The sequence below is a fragment of the Phalaenopsis equestris genome, unplaced genomic scaffold, assembly GCF_001263595.1.
Source record: "Phalaenopsis equestris unplaced genomic scaffold, ASM126359v1 Scaffold000266, whole genome shotgun sequence".
Lineage (NCBI taxonomy): Eukaryota > Viridiplantae > Streptophyta > Magnoliopsida > Asparagales > Orchidaceae > Phalaenopsis > Phalaenopsis equestris.
The window spans coordinates 333,394-353,572 of record NW_018164708.1 but is presented as its reverse complement, the minus strand read 5'-3'; the positions used below and the strand labels follow the sequence as shown (position 1 = coordinate 353,572).

General features: G+C 32.8%; 2 protein-coding genes across 2 annotated transcripts; both read left to right on the top strand.

Annotated features, from left to right (window-relative positions):
• Positions 1 to 1,301: 1,301 nt before the first annotated feature.
• LOC110024676 lies at positions 1,302 to 2,032 on the top strand. The gene has a single exon (XM_020724785.1). The coding sequence runs from the start codon at positions 1,438 to 1,440 to the stop codon at positions 1,726 to 1,728; it is 291 nt and encodes a 96-aa protein (XP_020580444.1). The 5' UTR covers positions 1,302 to 1,437; the 3' UTR covers positions 1,729 to 2,032.
• A 7,392-nt stretch (positions 2,033 to 9,424) lies between these two features.
• On the top strand, positions 9,425 to 16,187 carry LOC110024666 (membrane steroid-binding protein 2-like). Its single transcript, XM_020724770.1, has 2 exons — positions 9,425 to 9,908; positions 15,462 to 16,187. The coding sequence occupies exons 1-2, from the start codon at positions 9,601 to 9,603 to the stop codon at positions 15,961 to 15,963; spliced, it is 810 nt and encodes a 269-aa protein (XP_020580429.1). The 5' UTR covers positions 9,425 to 9,600; the 3' UTR covers positions 15,964 to 16,187.
• The last annotated feature ends 3,992 nt before the right edge of the window (positions 16,188 to 20,179 follow it).

Sequence of the window (20,179 nt, the reverse complement as noted above, 5' to 3'; positions counted from 1 at the left end):
AGTACAAGTGACCACTCCCTGCAAGCGTAGCTTTCAAGCCCCCAAAAGAGAAAGTCCGAGCTCACTGATAAACTCTTGTGAATACCCTTCAAAGCAAAGCCCACAAACCTTATTGCTGTGGAAAGGACCGTTTCAATTGATTATGAATATATATGTCTCGGGACAAACCTAACAAGACGCCTGTTGCGACATCTCATCCCTCCAGTCATGAACATGGGTTATCCATTATTTTATGTTCTCATTCTCTCATTTTTCTCACAGTATCATGTCGGGGCTAAGAGACTCGAGGAACAAAATATATGGGTAAAAAAGAGCTTCTTTGAAGAACAAATATGTCCGAGTATTAACTTGGCCTTGTGAGCTTAATCGATCGATCCCACCAGTTCATTTAACTGTTAAGTGTTGACTAAATCTATCATACTCATTAACTGTACATTTGAAAGTAACAAGTTACAAAACTCCTTGCCGCCCAAAAATACTCCACGACTACCTCCAAAGTACACCAACATTATTGCGAGTTCTTTAGAACGAATTTATCAAGCCGTATTCTTCAAGCAAGTTCTTCTAATCGAGCCACTCATGTTGAAACTCCCACAAACTAGTTTGTTCTTCCCACCAAACTTGTCAACAACTACATGACTACACCGCCGAGCTTGTCAGACAGCTCTTCGAGACATAAGTAAGAAAACTTCGGTCTGTCAACATACAAATCATCATTTATTAACAATACAACAATCCCCAAAAACAGTCTTGTAGACAACGAGTCTGCCCAGACTCTCTACTATATGACCTATAACCTAGTTTTATATTTTATTCTTTAAACCCTTGTCGGGCACATACAACCCATATCGTATATATAAGAAGAGAAGGGAAGAGGAGGGAGATAAACATCCTGATCCCGCACTCTCAGGAGACTATATGAACATCTCTCTCTCGAAAAATCCCATCAACCTCTTCTCACAATTTTTGTAAGACCTCTCCCGAATTATATAAATTCACAAATTAATTATACTGGATCTCACATCCCAAAAAGAACCAACATACATGTAAAACAAAAAGTTTGAGTGGTATGTATCTAAATCCCCTAATTTAATATCATAATATCCAAACAATATCTCAAAAAATCTTGCAAGAAATTGAGTTGGTCAACAACAATGTCCATTTGCATAAATTGGCAAAATTCATGTCACAAGGCTTGGAAGTTAGTGGTTGTCCAATTTGCCTATAATGTTAATAAAGTAAGCTGACATAATAATTAAGAATAAAAAATGGCATTTGAGTGTATATATGTAGCAAGAGTTGGAGATGGAACACAATTCCGCGCTTTCTTTCTAATCCAGAGGGCTTCTCCTCCTCTCTCTCCCTGCACCTCGGACTCCGTCTCATCGGCCGGACGATATCTCGATCCATCGGCGGCGGCGGCGAGGGCGATATCTAATGGAGAACCCACACTCTGGTGTCGAGAACGGATCAGGTGCGGCTTCCTGCACGAAGCTCGAGGGCATGGCGATCTGGATCGGCACGGGCCTCGCATCCGCCTTCTTTGCCTCTCTGGAGCGTTTTTCCTGCATCAATCTCACCACGATCGATCATGAGGACGATATGGAGGACGCAGAGAAGGACCGGCCTCTCATGCTCTCTCTCCAGAACTCGTCGGGGCCCTACCGCAGCGACGATCCGGCCTTCAGTCCAAAGCTCGCACCTGTTTGGGCTCCTCCATATCATTAATTAAGCGGTGATGCTCTGCCTCTCCTCCTCCTTCATTGGTTTGCTCTTGTTTGATGCGAAGTGGGAATGATATCTCTTGTTTTTAGAGTTACTGTAGGGGCTTTTTATTGATTGCTGACTTATGGATATATTTTTTTGACTTCTTTGTAAAATTACCAGTTTCTGTTTCAAGGATTGGTTTTCTCTATCTCTATAGTGCTTGTTGATGGATTTTAATTTACTCTCCTGACAATGTTTGTAGATTTGTTTGTAGGCTGTGAAAATGGTTATAGATTTGCTTGTTGGTGAATATAAATCTTTTTTATTTGCGATTCTTATTTGAATTCTCGATTATTCTTCGATCGTAATTGGTTGTATTTGTATATTTCTGTAAACTATGTGAGTAGATGTTAGGGGAATTTAAATTGTAAGATTTTGAAACTTAATCTGTGTTAATTTGATTGGTATGTTCGAAGTAGAAGCTGATATCTGTTGCTGAAGTTGTTTGAGGTTAAATGAAAAAAACACTCTGGGCTTAATTTATAGGATTATCTTGCCATCGAGTGATCTGATTCATTAATTACCAATTAAACGATTTTTTTCATAGTTTCAGTATATAAACATGCATCTTAATGCGAGGGAGTTCTTACTATGTGGCTTATACAACAGCATATAAAACAAAACTCAGGCAATCAACAACATATACTTGTCAAATATTACAATAAAACACACCCATTTATTACATTGATATTGTATTGCTTTAACATATATGTATGTAGACCCAAAACAAAGATTACATCTTGTTCCAAAAGTAGAAATGTTTATAATCTGACACAAAGAAAATATATTTCTGATGCACTTGATGTTGTGTGTTTTGAATCTTCTTATTATTTTTTTCGTCGTATAAGCCTCCGTGAAAACAATCTCCTTGTCAAAGCCCTTAACAGTCTGTAACTTCTTCAGGGAATCTTGTTACTTTTTCTAAACCTGAATTTCTTATACTTGCATAAAAATTGAGGAGACAAGAGGAAGACTTTCCTAGCAATGCGAGGGAATGATATTTGAAAGTAGACACACTGCAAATGTAATCATCAGATGACAATAACAATATAAAATCTGGTCGCTTTCATCGATCGAATGAAGAATGTCCAAAACATAACAATTGGAGTTTATTGTATCAACTAAATTGGCATTATCAACACAATATTGATCATAAAAAAACAAAAAAAAAGGTTGTTTTTATAGTATTGGCCCTCTCTTGTGTCATTGAGCACTTTAAACAGATAGGTTATTCTGCATTGTAAAAAGAAATTGTTTCATATCTGTTAGAGTGATAGAATATTTCTACTATGTATCAAACGTCAGCTCCACCATATTGCAATGTCGGCAAGATGTTAGTTTAGTAGTCAATCTGAAGTCGAACCCCTTTCTATTATGGTACTTATTTTTTCTATTATGGTACTTATTTTACTATTATGGTACTTATTTTACTTTTTTTTTTTTGTAGCTATTGCAATGATATGATTTTTATTAATGAAATTAATAACATCCTTATAATATACATAAAATTTTGGATTAGTATGAACGTAGGGATGTCCATGTTTGATACATGTTGGAGGTTTGATATGCTCATTAGAGAGAGTCACTAAAGCTTGTGAGCCTTGGTAATAGTTTCTAATATTTTTAGCATCTAATCATTAGATTAGATGGTCGTAATTAATTATCTTGAATCACGATTACAATTTAATTGAGTTATACCAATATTTTTTGAATTTGAAAAAGAGTTAGAAGAAATTGTTAGATCCTTCTATTTCTTGAACTGAGAGATCCATGAATTAGTATCGCGATGCATATACATATAAATGATTCAACGGGACTTAGAATTCTTAAACATTTAGAATTTTCTGAAACATTCAGAACGATTCGTTTCAGAATAGAAGAATCATTTTCGAGTAGTGTTCGAAAGATTATGTATTCATCGATATTCGATTGATTGGTCTGAGGCAATTGAGAAAGAAAATTTGTCTAAGTCACTTTGTTTCTTTTTGTCTTGGTCACTTCGTTTTTTATTCAAATGGATTCGGGTCCATTTATTCACTAGACCCAAAATACTTTACTAAACTTTTAAAATGTTCTTATAAGAAAAACTCTCGTTCTATTTGTATTATGAGTAATAGAAATCTTCTTTATTATATTATTATTTTAAATATTTTTATGTTCTTTTTTTATGTGCTTATTTATTCCTTTATTACCTTTTAGGATCAATCGTGGTCTTATAAACTCTATCAAAATCTAGATGAAATTCTTCACCCACATGTGTAAAATATCAAAGGTGTAATCAAAAGTCAAATACTCTACCGTTAAGTTAGCAACCCGGATCAATATGAAGTGTAGATATAACCTAAATAAATAAAGCGAAAAAAAGAAGAAGCAAATTCAGCCTTTTTACTAAAGTAAAGGAAAGAGTCAAAAGAGAATGTGAATAAAAAGATATATTTATATATGATCAAATTATATTTGTTTGATATGCCATGGTCAATATGAATGGATTTTCCAGTGGAGCGTCTTTCACAATTCTTAGAGAAATGATTCTCTAATAGAATGAGGGATGAGTAATTTAACTCATACACATGCAGATCACGAATGTTTGTAATCAGTGATGTGCATGGAGAAATTATTTTTAGAAAACAAATTTCAAGAAATTATATGAAAATTTGTGTTGGATTAGCACAACATAAAGAATAAAATTTAGAGCGAAAAAAGTAAAAAAAAAATTATAGATAAAAAATTAGCGGCTTTCTTTAATAAAAATAAAGAAAGATGTAAATATAAAAAGAAAGATTACCCCATTGTTTGGGTTTCACGTGTTCCACAAAAAGAATATAAATAAGAATTAAATAAAGATAGGTACTAGTTATCCTATACTTTTTTTTTATTGTGATTCTTGTTTTTTTTTTTATTTATCAAAAGAAACTCGAAATTCTTTAAAGAATTTTGCCTTCCTTAAAATATCATAAAGGGTTGAGCACGTTTTTTCAAGTAAATATAAGATAGCACGAACATTTAAACAAGTTTTAATTATTTATTGGATCATAAAAACTAACTTTTCAAAGATCTCTTTTCTCTTTTCGGGATCGAACATCAATTACGACGAATCGATATGATAGATAGCTCATTGGGATATCCCTAAAAACATTTAGGAAGTTTTCTCATACCTTTCAGAAAAAATGATTCTAACTTCTATAATTTCTATTTCTATCTTTCTATCTATATAAATAGAAATAGAAAGACAAATAGATCTATAAAGAATGAGACTGAAATTTGTGATTTTTTTCCTTATAGAAAAAAAATATAAAATTTAAACAATATTAAATTAAATACCATAATTTCTGAGCCAATAATTGAGGTATGGCCGAAGAAATATAAAAATGCTACCTTTTTTATGTTATGGTACAACTCTTCTATGAAAAATTCTTATACATTAATATTAGAATTTAGAAAATTAAACAAGACAATATTCAAAACAAATTTATGTAAAGTTATTGTCTATAGCGTAGGAATCAAACAAACATTGAAGATAAATTTAAGTCCGCATCATGGGTTGTATGGTATGTATGTAAAAATTGGAGTTCTAGGTGGTATTAGATATGTAAATATATAGGAATTGAGTGGTATGCCTGTAAATCTTTCTAATACAATAAACGAACAAAGATACCTGATTAACCAAAACAACTAGAACTTGCTATGTTGGCATGCATGCAGTTCTGCCGCCAGCTGCCCCTCTTCACTATTGTCGGTTCATACATAACTGTGTTATCTTCATGACTGGTTGTACGTTTTTTTAGCATTTTTATATCTCCAGAACGAATCTTGATTCTTGAATCCCAATCATTCTGCTGTTTTTGCCTGCCTTAATTTATTAATTTTTTGTCATTTCCAGCTTGAGCATAGACAACAGTCTTGTACACGGAGTCCGCTTGCATACGGACTTTGAAGTCTTATACTTGGAGTCCGCATGCGAACTCTGCACGTAATAATTTAATTGAAACTCTGTTCAATTCATTAGTTTATTAAGCTTTTGTATCTTTTTGGGTAATTTGGATTAGAAGCACAAAATTCTTACGGATATACGTGCCTAACATGTAAAGTTTGACATTTACATTTATAACAACTTGGTGGAATGAAAATGAGTCTTTGGATAAAATGATATGATATTGAAGAGATTTCAGTGTTATACATGTAAAGATTAAAGTTTAATATTATAGTTTAGTTGTTAGATATGTAAATACAGAAGAATTGTGTGGTTTTTTTTTTATTATTTGAAGATATGGACAGTGATAATCATACAATGGAGGCTTAGATCCTTTGTTTATATGCTTTGGTGTCAGCTAACCGGTACTTGTTGTCTTCTTGTTTAATGAAGTTTAACATTCTTAGTGCATTGCAGCACTTTAACTTAAAGTATTTTATCTAATTTATATGAAGATCATTGATCGCTGGAGCCGTGGAAAAGGTAAATTCTAGAATTCTTATGTTCTTACATTTCAATTGAATTTTTTAAGGTGTAGGGTGATATATTGTTTATGAGTGCGTGTAACTCTGTAAAGACTTTATTTTTAGAGGAAGGTAGAAGAAATGGATGGATGTGATGCTTGAGTGACCGTCTTTAGTTTAATCTCTTGACCTTGAATCTTCGATAAGCATAAAAATGGCTCGGATAAGATTTCTTGGATCACAATGGCAGTCTTGGAAAGATCTTAGGTTTTTTTCGTGCAACACTGCGCCCATTCTTGATGTCTTGGTAAAAATACTATGATGTGGGTTTAAGACGGTGCTTTTAAAAAAAGATGGACTTCTGTCCTTGCAAATAATGATGTCCATCTTTGATAGTTCTTCTCTAGATGGGATAGGTGCTTCGGGCTTCGACATGTGAGCTCGGTTCATCCACTTTGTCAGGTGAACTTAGTTCGCAAAAAAATATGATTGCGCATCTTGCACGATGTATTTGCCTCTATGTCAGACTCCATATAAAAAAATCATGTTTAGGTACGTAGCCGTATTTTTATATACAATGTCTCTTCTAAAATTTTACACACACACACAGATATATATATATATATATATATATATATATATATATATATAATTTTAGAAGAGATGTGATGAGGTTGAAGTAAGAGGCTTAATTTTTGTCCATTGTATCTGCTTCATAGAGGTAAAAATTGAAGTTTTGATATTTGATATGTAAATACTTAGGAATTCAGTGGTATTTATAGTAACTGTTTCTCATTTCATATGAGCTAAAACTATATATATATATATATATATAATGTCACCAGAAAATCCATTTGATCATGTACAAATCACAATGCATACTAAACAAAGATAATTTCAGAACTAAATAAAAATATATTCATGCTTGGATAGTCACATGAAATATTCTATAATATGAACCCAATGACATCATAAGTGTTTTAATTTGAGTCCACATGAGCTGAGATCGTGCTTGAGATATTATTGGAAGGTTTGAAACATTAATTATATTGTCAAACAATTGCCAAATATGAGTTGCTTGTAGTTGAACGGAACGTTAGAACAAGATGAATGAGCCCAAAATCACTTAATTATGATGTTTTCAAAACATTCATATGTTAAATAAACAATTTATGATTAAAGGAATCATCACCAACCGTTCAATATAGTGCCATATGATTTTGGCTAAATTTATTAAAACGTCTCTGTCAAAATTTTGTAAATAGGACCTCATTTTCAATATGAAAGAGGAGGAGAGAGAGGAAACTAAGGTTAACTTGACACTTAAAGAAAGTTTGACGCCTGCGACCACTGAGAATCATCGTCAAACAATCAACGACCAGCTTAACTGCCATTAGGGCTATCAAAAACAGCTCGTTGTTTGCCAACAGCTCATGTTCGGCTCGTTAAGAAGCTCGTGTTCGGCTCGTTCGCTAAGTTAACGAGCCTAACATTAACAAATATTTGTTCGTTCGTGTTCGGTTTGTTTTAACTCACTAAGCAAACGAGTCGAACATGAACACACTTTTTGAGCTCGAAATATAAACGGGCCGAAAACGAGCTGAGCCTGGGTTCGCTCGTGTTCGGCTCATTTAAACCCCTAACTGCCATAGCTAAAACATTGTCACTCAGCCACTGCATCATTGGACCGCCTCAGATTAGTCTTGCCATGATGGACAAACATCATCATCATTGTCGAACCACCTCCACTAGATTGCCACCATAATAGCATATCACAATCACTGTCACCTTCATTACTATCGGATCATTATAACATTTCCAAAGAAAGTCAGGCTAACATTTTTCATTCTTGCAATGGACAGATGAAACTCTCATTTATACAGTGAATCATTTTAACTGAAGTATGCCTCATGGTTTTTTGGGGAGGACTTGTGCTCTTTGTAATGTATATGTGTGCAAAATTAAGATCATAAATCATATTACTTTAACAATATATTTATAAGTTTATGCTAATTTAATGCATATATGTTAGCCCTCAACCTGAACATCTTATTACTAGAATCAAAACATCTAATAAATATGTAATTATTTATAAAAATTTTCTCTTTATAAATATAAACTAAAATGTTTAAATTTTTTAAGGGGAATTTATATACAAAACACTTAATTATTTTGATTTTACCTCTCTAAAATCATAAAAATTTGGTGCTTAATGTAAGAAAAAAATTAATTAATTTGTGGGATTATCAAAGCTTATTTTTTATTCCACTAATATGAAATTGCATTTAAAAGAAATTTTTTTGGGTTAATACATTAAATTGATCTTTTTGTGTGGGGTTGAGCGGTGTTATTTCTTATGTTCATATGATAACGATACAATCATGTTGTCATAAACAAAGCACATGGATGCTCATTAATGCTAATATTATTTTTTTGTAATGAGAAAATATTCCTAAAATTGGTTGATTAAATATAAGTTTATTACAATATATGATTTTTAATTTATCATTAATGCAGTTTGTTTTTATTTTTTTTAATTTAGCTTGATTAATTTTAAATACAGTATAAAATTATGGTATAATTGGAATATATATATGATATATCTTCAGTAAATTTTCATCATTTGACACAAATCTCGAGGCATGACATTAATCCTGAGACAATGTTTTTAGCAATAAATATTCAAACCTCGATAAAAACTCATCTAATACTCTCATTTCAGAAAACTTACAATCAAACTGATCGGCTTAACAAGATGAACCCAATGTTACCAAAATTAATCTAATTCAAGTGAAATTAAGCTCATATCAAGTCATTAAACTACACTTAAGAGTTTTTTGGATATATTTAGAAGGATAAACGAATGTTGAATCTATGAAGTCTGTAATCATATCTAGCGTCTCGATAAACCAATCCAATGAGCTCGAGATTGTTCGATTTCGACATTCTTCAAGCACTCAAATGTACGAATGAGACTGAGATTGCTCATGGTAACTCATTGTATCAATTTTTCACATTTTTTAATAGTTTTTTTTAGAATTTATGCAGTTTTTTAATTAAAAAATTTAGATTATACTTTAAAAAAATATTTTTATTATTTAAAAAATACCCGGATGCCCTAAGATTCTTGCTAAAAAAAAATCACAAAAAGACGACGCCCCGCCCCCCTCCTTTTCTTCCTACACTCGTCAAAACCGAGCAAGAAATAAAATAACTTTTCGAAGGGTAATCTCGTCAATACCTCCACACATGAAGACCTTTATTTTCCACCCACATTTTCACCCAACAAACCAACAAAACACACCCATAACTGCACCAAACCTCTCTCTCCAGTTTTTAATCCCTTCTGGACCCTTTCGCCTGTCTCTGTGACTCGAGACGAGAAGACGCAGAGAAGCAATGGAAGTGAAGGAGCTGTGGGCGACGCTCGAGCAAGCGATCAAGTCCTACACGGGACTATCTACGGCGACCTTCTTTACGGTCTTGGCGGTTGCTGTGGCGTTCTATTACGTGGTCTCCGCCTACTTCGAGCCGGCGCCGGTTGCGAGGAAGCGGGAGGTGGAGGTTGAGCCGGTGGAGCCGCTTCCGCCGCCGGTTCAGCTCGGCGAGGTAACGGAGGAGGAGCTTATCGCCTACGATGGTTCCGATCCTAAGAAACCCCTTCTCATGGCGATCAAAGGTCAGATCTACGACGTCACGCAGAGCAGGTAGTTGTTCCTCACTCCTTTTATCGTTTTATGCTGAATATTTGGGTTGATTATGGTTTTGGACTTTGGGTGGAGGTATGCTGACTTTTCTTTTGTTTTTTCAGTTGGATTGGGGATGGTTTGTTGTTATCTTTTAACTTTATTGATTCTGATGCTCTGTGTGAATCACTAATTACTTTTACCAAGCATCTATTCATTTTAAATTTTTATAGGGTTTTACTTTTATTGTCTCTTTCTTTTGATGTTGCTAAATTTTCAATCAGTTCTTTTGCTTTAAAGAAGGTATATTCATCTGTGCTCCTTCATATATATATATATATTTATATATATACATATATATGATGCATCATGTGTATCTGGAGTTCTTAATTTGGTCTACCTGGTTGTGCTTTCTGCATGTTATCTGAATTTCCAGGAGCCGGCTTGTTGATATCAGTATCTTGCTAGCTTGTTGGCTATTTTTTCAGCATATAAGTGTTTGGGTTAATATTTTGTGTAAATTAGGGTAGTGATTTTATGTTCTCATGAGTTTTCTTGCTGATTCTAAATTTATGTGATTCTGTTGGATGGAATTCTTGCTGTTCTGGGCAGAAATTTTCCTGCTACTTGCAATCACCATTTATAAATGATTGTAGTTGTTAGTTCTGCTGGGCATCACAATTTTTTTGTATTAATTAGTCTTCTGAGAATTAGTCTGCAGTTTGCCGAATTAGATTGATATGTCTGTTGATGCTTAAGAGTTATCAATTATCAACTTTATTCTTATTAAACCAATGATGCTGAAAAGGATTATGGTGTTTGTTTGGGGATGAAATGGATTTTTACACTGCTTAACATATGAGGGTAACTGGTTTGATACTATGTGAGGTTCGTAGGCAATGATCCTCCCATGAAACCATCAAGCAGTTGAGGTTTTGGAGTTCTCTATGCAGGAGAGACTAAAAAGGATTGTTGTGTTTGCTTAGGTATGACATAATAAATTTTTATGAAGTAGATCATATAAAGGGAATTGATTCAATAAGACTTCAGGTTTTTTTGATAATGATAATCTGATTAAACCACAAAGCAATTCAGGGCCTATGAGAAATTTTGATTGTTTGTACAAGAGAGGCCTTCCATTTGTTTTTTTTTTAGTTTTTTCTATTTTTTGGCTTGGTACTGGACTTCAATTGATAGAATGTCACTAAAATCTTAGCTAAATACTCTTCTTGAATTGTTTTTCAATTGTACGTTTATATTGCCCTTGTTTTTTTGTTGGGTAATTCTTAGGAGAAGCAGCCATAAGGAGATAAGAATAGGAAGATGTTGGGAGAGTTAATAAATGAGTGGAATAACTCTTCCATGGATGTTTTTATGCATTCAAGAAAGAAGCTTAATTTTTCAGTCAAAAGAGAAAAAAAGAGTATATAAGGGATTGATTGGGAAGCAATTGGTTGTAATCACGCTTTCTAAAAGAGCAAGAAGTTACGACATCATCTAATCTTTGAGATTTTATTCATTTTAAAGGGATTTAAAATCTTAACCCATGCCCAAAACTTGTAACCAATCCCTCGTTACATATGTGCCTGCTTGCACACACATGCATGGATATATGTGTGTTGCATTTCCCTATAAAATTTGATCAATTAATAACCAACCAAAACCTTTTAATTTCCAAATTATAGTAAGCATTGTGGAAATTAAGTCAAACCACGTTAAGATTGAGATTATGCCAATTCCCAAACAACACAAAACAAATTAAATATAGGAATGAAAATACAACATTCTCTTAGCCATCATCATTGTCTTCTTGGCCTAATTAATAAAAGATAAAAATAAATTGCGCCTAAATCCTTGGTTATTGTTTTGATTCAGGTGATAATAAAACGGAGATTTCGATCAAGCTTGCCACAAGTTGTATTACGATAAGTTTAACATTTGATACCCTTTTAACAGATAAGAACATAATTTTTGTGTTCCCTATAAATTAATTTGTGAATCATCATAAACAGGCTTGTCTCTCGCTAGCGAACAAGACATAAATGGAATCCATCATCAGTAGTGGATATAATTTCTTCATCTACAAGAACCTTAGGAGCAAGATGTATAGAAGTATATAATTGGGTTTAGGATCACAAGGATATGTGAAAAGAGAGCAAAATTCAAGGTATTGATAGGAAACTGTTAAATAAAGTCAAATCAGGCATATTAAAGAGTAAATCAATATGATATCTTATTGCAATTTTAATAATTAGGTTTTTTTTTTTTTTGAGAAAGTTGAGCCCAAAAAGCAATTTGTGCAATTCAAACCCGCAATCTCACAGTGGGAAACTAAACCCTCAACCTTTATCTCCCCCGCAAATGCTTTAATAATTAGGTGCTTGCTACAATAAGATGTAAAAATTTACCTGGCCTTGCTTTTCTTATATTCAATTTCTTAAAAGTTTCGGCTGGAAAATTTTTCCATTGTTAAACACATCAGGACTTTGTTATCATGTTAAAATTACGTGCATTCACATCAGCAAAAAATTGCGATTTTCATAGTTAGTAGCCATTGTTTTTGAATATTTTCATGCAAATTGGTTAGGCTTAATTTCTATAAGAATGTAAAATGATTGCTTTCTAGTTTGTTTTTTTTTTAATTTCTAACAGACTCATGCCAACAGACTTGTTAAGAGATGAATTATATATAAACTCAAGCATACACACTATCAAATTCTGTGTATTTATATTTTTACCAAACAATGCAACATATCTCCTAAGTATGTGATGTTAATTTGCCCATCATTTTGTCGATAATAAGTTGAAATTTTAAATTGTATTTCGATTGTCTTCCAAAAAGTTTTATTAGGTTTAATTTTTGAATTTAATATAGCCAATCAAAAACTAAGGGAAAATTTAAGGGCGGGCATGAGGATTTATGTACCTCCCTAATTTTTAATTTCTTTATATATAATAGATTTATATTAATAAACCCTCAATATGTGATATTTTAATAGTAGAATTCAGTTATGCCCCAAAACAATAATAATAATAATCAGTTATGCCCCAAAACAATAATAATATAATTAATTTATGAGCCCTTATTAAGAAAAATTTTTTGGTTCCGCCATTCTCAGAATTAATTGTTATAGATAACTCATTTGATTTAACTACTACATTAAAATATAATTTAACAATGTGAGATGTGCTAGAAGTTTAATGGCATGGAATGTGATGAGCTTTTTCAGAAAATGATCTACCAGTAAAAAAAATAGAATGTGCATCCTTATGTGTTAAACCTAATTTAAAATTCACGTTAATAACTCATGCAATTTAACTACTACATTAGAATATAATTTCACAGTGTGAAATGTGCTAGAACTTTAATGGCATGGAATGTGATGAGTCTTTTTCAAAAAATGATCTACCAGTAAAAAAAAATAGAATGTGCATCCTTATGTGTTAAACCTAATTTAAAATTCACGTTAATATCCTCTAAGGTTTATATTAAATTCATAAAGGTGTGTGTACGGCCTTGAATTTTAGATTTTAAACTTGGCAATTTGACAAGCACTACATTGTCAAATAATACATGTTATATCCCTTTTTAGACTTGGCCATTAATATCTACTCTTTATCATTATAATGGTTTTTATCTCCCAAAACATGTCCCAATATGTAATCCTAAAGTCTGAAATCCCTCAATGAAGAATCTAGAATAAAAAAACGTGTATTAAAAAAAAACCATTCTTAATCATTTTGTCGTTTTAGAACAAGGGATAAATCATTATAGAAGTCTTGACTAAAATGTTTACATGGGGGCATACTCTTTTTTATATGATCAAAACCATTAACTCTAATTTGCACAATATGTAGAAAGATAGAAACTCTACCCAAGGCATCATTATGTCTTCCTTTTTCAATTCCACTACATTAAGGATGAATGAATTTTCTTGTGAAAATTCAAACCATTATCATGCTTATCTCTTTAACTTTGGGGACTCAAATATTTCAAATCTTGATGTTCAAAATACAAGACAAGCTCTTAAGGGGTTATTTGATTTGCAATATTATTAAGGAAGTACATTCCATTTCCTTGCATTTCAACTTTTTGGATATTATATGAAACAAAAGAAATACCAAGTAAAGCTTTTAGAGATTTAAACTACCTCAGAACCTTTGTTTTCCCTGCATTTAAAATTTACCCAAATTGAGAAATTTTCAAAATTTATGTTGCACTAGCTTGCAATTTCTAACTTTTGCTTGCCTATTATTGCTATCACTGTCACCTCCCTCAATATTGCTTGTCTTCACCACTACTTCCCTCGGTCGCTCTCGTTTACATTTTAATTTTGTCAAAATGTGCCAAATAAAAAAAATATAGAGACGAGATTTAATGGAACAATTTTCGGTGTAGTTTGAACCAGCCCAATTTATTTACTCAATTTGCACTTCAAGCCAGACTTTAGGGTAGGCTTGGATCGGATCAGGTAAACTCAAAATTTGTTTCCAATTTATATGTATCTTTTTTGAGTTTAATGTATACATATACGGTATATAAGTACATTGATATTCCAAGCTTACAAATATGCATATTATATATATATGCATATTTGGCACATTTTGACTTATGCATATATATATAAGTCAATGATTTTCAGCTGACTATATTCAGGTTTAACCATACTCTAAATCAGACTACTTTGAATCTGCCCGCTCAAAATTGAATCATTTCAATTCATGAGCCCATTCAATCTGGCACCAAATTGGCTTGAAATCGGATTGTTCTCACCCATAATAATTTACAAAAAAAATATTTATGGCATTTGATTTACAGTCAACCAAACAACTGCATGTCTAACGTTTCTGACAATTTCTGACAACTTACTAATGTGAAAACTTTTGACAATTTCTACTTTTCTCCAGTTTAGAACAACTTACTGAAGTAGGCCGGCGTCTTAATATACATTTGGGAATTTTACATAGCAGCACACAATTCTTATGGATTTATGTATCTCACACCAAAACTTTCATATTTACACACATAGCACTCTGAGTGATATTTGTATAAACATGGAAGTTTTTGTGTGAGATCCATAAGCTATGTATGTAAATGTCCCCACACACTTTATCTGCATTTTTGTTTTTTTTTATGCTCATTAGATGCTACAAATTGGATTGGAAGCTTTGTTGATTTAATCATTTTACTCCTATATTCACTGATTTACATGTCTTTTTCCCACTCCTTTCCATCATGTTTTCAATTTAGCACTTCCTTCAATAACTTTATCTGCATCATGTTTTCAATTACCACACAATTCTTATGCATTTACATATCTAATACCGAAAGTTTGCTATTCTTACACTTATAACACATCGACGTCACAAACCTATGCTTGAAGAGATGTATTTCACTATTGAAATGACAGTGATTGTGATATTGCTGATGTGATGTTAAAGATTTGAGTGCTGTGCACTTAAATATGAATGTTTAGGTGTTAGATATGCAACTACATAAGAATTGTGGGGGTGCGTATGTACATATATGCCTCTTTTTGTTTTATCATCTCTTTAACATAATGGTTCCTTCAGGATGTTTTATGGACCAGGAGGTCCATATGCATTATTCGCTGGCAAAGATGCGAGCCGGGCATTAGCAAAAATGTCCTTCGAGCAAAAGGATCTCACCGGAGACATCTCCGGCCTGGGTCCCTTTGAGCTCGAGGCCCTCCAGGATTGGGAGTACAAGTTCATGAGCAAATACGTGAAGGTCGGAACCATCAAGAAAACTGTTCCGGTTACCGATGGTTCTGCTGCATCCACGGATGCCTCTGAGATCACTGATGCAGGAAATCCATCTGCCGAAGGTGTCCATCGTTCCGGCGAAGTTTCTCATACCGCGGAATCGAACGAGCCGCCGAGTTCAGCTAAACACACTATTGAAACGGTTGATCGCGATGCTGCAGGAGTTGAGATAGCCGCGGAGCCTACAATAGAGAAGGCGAACAATGACGGTGATGCGGCGGAAGCGGTTGCGGAGGGGAAGGTGGAGAAACTTAAAGATGATGGGGAGGTTGAGGACAAGAAGGAATGAGTTGAGGAGATCAGCCCGTGCTGAAGTTATGTTGGTATGAATTTCTTGACGCAGAGAGGTATGTGTTGTTTTTGCTGAATGTTTTTGTGTTATACAAAGCTTTTGGACATTATGAGGGTGGATTTGACTGCTAGACCGCAGTAATGATTATATATACATCATAGATGCACATTTGATGATGTATTTAATAAGCTATTTTCATGGTAAGTTTTTTATTATATTTATATTTTTGAACTTTTTAATCCACTTTTTATATACCTTTTCTTAACATGTTTGTGGTGTGGTAATTATCATTTGTGATTTTTTTAATTCAAATTTAATTTAAATTAGATATACTTAAGGAAGATTTAGATACATATCATCTTTTTAGAAGTTGAAATGGTGGTATTTTTGATGTGATATGAATCATTTGGTTGGTATAAATGTAAAAAAATAGGGTCGAGGTGTTAGATATGTAAATATATAAGAATTGGGGGGTATGATGTAGAGTTTCATTGATTAATTATATACTGCACTTATTAATGATGAAAATTAAAAGTTAAAATACTTTGATTTGATTTGATCATAATTGATTTTGTTTGTTTATTATGAGATTAATGTAGTATTAGTTTATTGATTAATTATGTATTACATTAATCTAAAAGCACATTAACTGATTAAAAAATAAATGATTTTCATCATATTAAAGTTGGTTATATAAGTCAATGGTTTGCTTAATAACAGTATAAGCTTCCTCTGACAACTTAATTGAGATAAAGTTGGTAGTATTAGATTGGGGCATTTCCATACGTGCCACACAATTCCTATATATTTATATGGTAGCATCTAAGTTTTGATATTTTTATAACTATCATTTAATTATTTTAATCTAAAAATTAGCACTATTACTAATTTGTTAAAAATGATATACACATGTTCATGTATAGGTTTATGACATTAAAATGTCATAAATATAAATATCAAACTTAGGGATTAGATATGCAAATAGCTAAGAATTGTGTGGTATGTGTGTATATTCCTTTTACCCTTATAATTAATAATTTAATCTTTAATGGAGAGGGAGAGAATATAGTGCACATGAGTCGAGCAAACTTTAAAAATAGAATAAAATAAGTATAAACAATAGATATATACCATATCTATCACACATCGGGTCAGGAAGGCGGTACATTCCGGTAAAGCAGGGCACGAGAAAATGATTTGAACATGTTTTGTATTTTCAAAGAAAGACTTGCATTGCGAATAAAAGGAAAAATAACTTTTATTAATACTGTAAAGCTCAAAGATACAACTAGACTGAGAATGAAAGCTAGTTGAATTAAAATAGAAATGATAACTAAAGATGATACTAACAAAAATATCAAAACTGGGAAATTAAAATTGAAAAATTGGCTCATGTTAACTTGTTATGTAAAAATTAAGACTGAGTTTAACAAACTCAATAAATAACAACTATCTATTAATGAGTAAACAACAAGGAGAATGGAGCATGTTGCATGAACAAGTAGCATATATAACACTGCAAGACTAACATAAATGGGGGTAAATATCAAATATGCATATCATACAAAAACATGCAATCATTTTCAATCAAGTTTCAGATTACTATTTTTTTCATTTATACTTATATAGTCGGTTTTAATAGACACACTGAAACCGGAAATGTCAAATACCAACCATAAGTAATGGATGTGATTCTACTACAACTAACAAGGACTAACGTCCCCAACTAGGAATGGTATATTTATCCTCCAAAAAACAACAACTGCTTACCTTGAGACGCTAATCGCGACACTTTTACAAGTTCGACGATTTGAATATCGATCCGACGCCAATTAGAAAAGTAAATTATAAATTATTACTCAAATAGATTCATTATTTATTCATTAAATTAGATGTTACCTAATCGATAATTATAAATGTTATTATTTATTTTATAGTATTTTTAAAAGAAATAAATTGTGGACGTTGACTTATGAACTTACTTATGATACAATGTTCTTTCATTTTAGTTTTCCAAAGAGGAAAAAGTAAATTTTGAACTACGTTTTATAACGTAATAAACAATCATAAAAGCATCCCTTATATATATATATATATATATATATATTAGTTTTATTTTGTTCACGTAGGGAGATGAATGAATTACGTCCCTTTCCTTACTATATATTAGTTTTATATTGTTCAATCTTTTTAGAACGTAGGGTGATGACTGAATTACGTCCTTTTCCTTATGGATTCTTTCTCCACACCATTTATCAACAAATGGAGAAAGAAGATGTAGGTCATACAATACAAGATCCGTCTAATATGTACTTGCATAAAGGTCATGACATGGTTGTCAGGTGGCTTTTAAATATAGATGTGGGCATATATGTTTGTCATTGAGCGAAGACTTTCATGTCAACGGTTTTATGAATCTTGAGAAGCAATTATTAAGGGCACGACAGGTGAGCTTGGCTGATTGCTTCATCAAACAAGCTTAGCGGCCCATTTTGTCAAGTGAGCTCGAGAGACGAAGCTAGTTAATCAAGTCTTTTTTGTACAAAAAATTGGACCTTTTAGGCCCACAAAATCTGTTAGCGTTTGCTCCGACCCACGAGAGCTAGTATGAGTAAAGGACTCCGTTTCATAAAAAAGACATTATCTTAATGGTAGTGATTTGGCTAAGATTATGATGACATCTTCTTTCTTTCTTTTTTTAATGATTCTACATTTATCTTGTCACATTCCTGCCTCTATCCCCAGGTTTAATATGGATAATGAAAATGAGGATACTTTTTTTGCTTTTCATATACCTGCCCATTTATGTGTGTTATGATCTAAGCTTTTGCTCTCAGTAACCGATAATGTAGTATCAATATACCCATGTTAGTAGAATGTGGAGTATATATGATAGTTGATTCCTGTCTCTGTGTCTAACATCTCCTATTGGAATTGAGTAATGAAGCCTCCTAAGCTTTATGGCGGATCTTCATAATGGCTTGAAAATTCTTCTAAAGTTTTTTTAGCACGGGTGAATTGTGCTACAAATATGCGCTTGTATTTCACAAAGAAGGTGATAACTCCTATAAACAAGTTATTGAACCAGTTTAAAACCGATTTCTTTAGCGTCTTAAAAAATAAACCATACTTCAGAGCATCGCTCACACATAATAGGTATATTACCAACTCAAATGATGTCACGTAATTAGATGGATCTGACCTATTTTTGTAGAACTCTAAAATATGAAATATTGAAGCAATTATTGCGTGCAGAGAGCTTTTCATATTGGGTCTCACTGTCATACAGCCGCGATGCGCGGCTGTGATCGGCTCTTCGTGTGCTCTCCGCACGCAATAATTAGACGAAATATTGAACTTTTGGGATTTTTCGGCTTCTGCAATCTCTCTGAGAAAATATACACTCTTAACAACTTTTCTCACTTTTTTCTTCTCATTTCCCCTTCTTCGGAGAGCTTCGAAATCTCTTTCTTTTTCCTCTATCCTTGGGGTCAAAGCTTTTCTCAATCTTGTCCTTGGTAGTTCTTGCCTTGATGGTGTTGCCTCAGTGCCTCCCTTCTATGAGCCACCAAACCTGACATTCCCATTCTGGCACAAGACTTAGAATGAGTTCTAGAAGTCTCTCGTCTTACCTCTTGCACCATCATTCTCATCTGTTCTTTCAACCATTAATTTGTTGCATAGGAAACTTTCTAGCACGGTCCATTGCTCTTCTTCCTATCTCTTCGTGTTGATGAGACCTCTTTGTTTAGGCATGAACCCCACCCTCACTCTATATTTTAGGATATTGAACCCATTCAAGGTCTCGTATTGTCCGTGATTTCATACAACCGGAGAGAGACCTTATTTTAGAATAAGGGTTGAAGGAAGAAGAAATAAGATGTAAGCTCCCCTCCCCAAAATCTCAATTTTTAATCCTCTATGACAGATTGAACTAGAAGAAAATGAGAGGGGTAAATAGAAACAGGGAGAGGTACATGAGTGGATCAATCTTGAGCTAATGAATTCTTTTTACATATACACAGACGATTTACATACATATCACTTGATTCCTATGTATTTATATACCAAATATCTATACTTTTCAAAAGTAAAAATTGCATTTTACTTTTTTAAAATTAAAAAAAAAGATATTTTTTATGTGATATAAAAAATTTGGATAATATAAACGTAAAAAACAAAGCTTTTAAATACTTAAAAATTAAGTGGTATG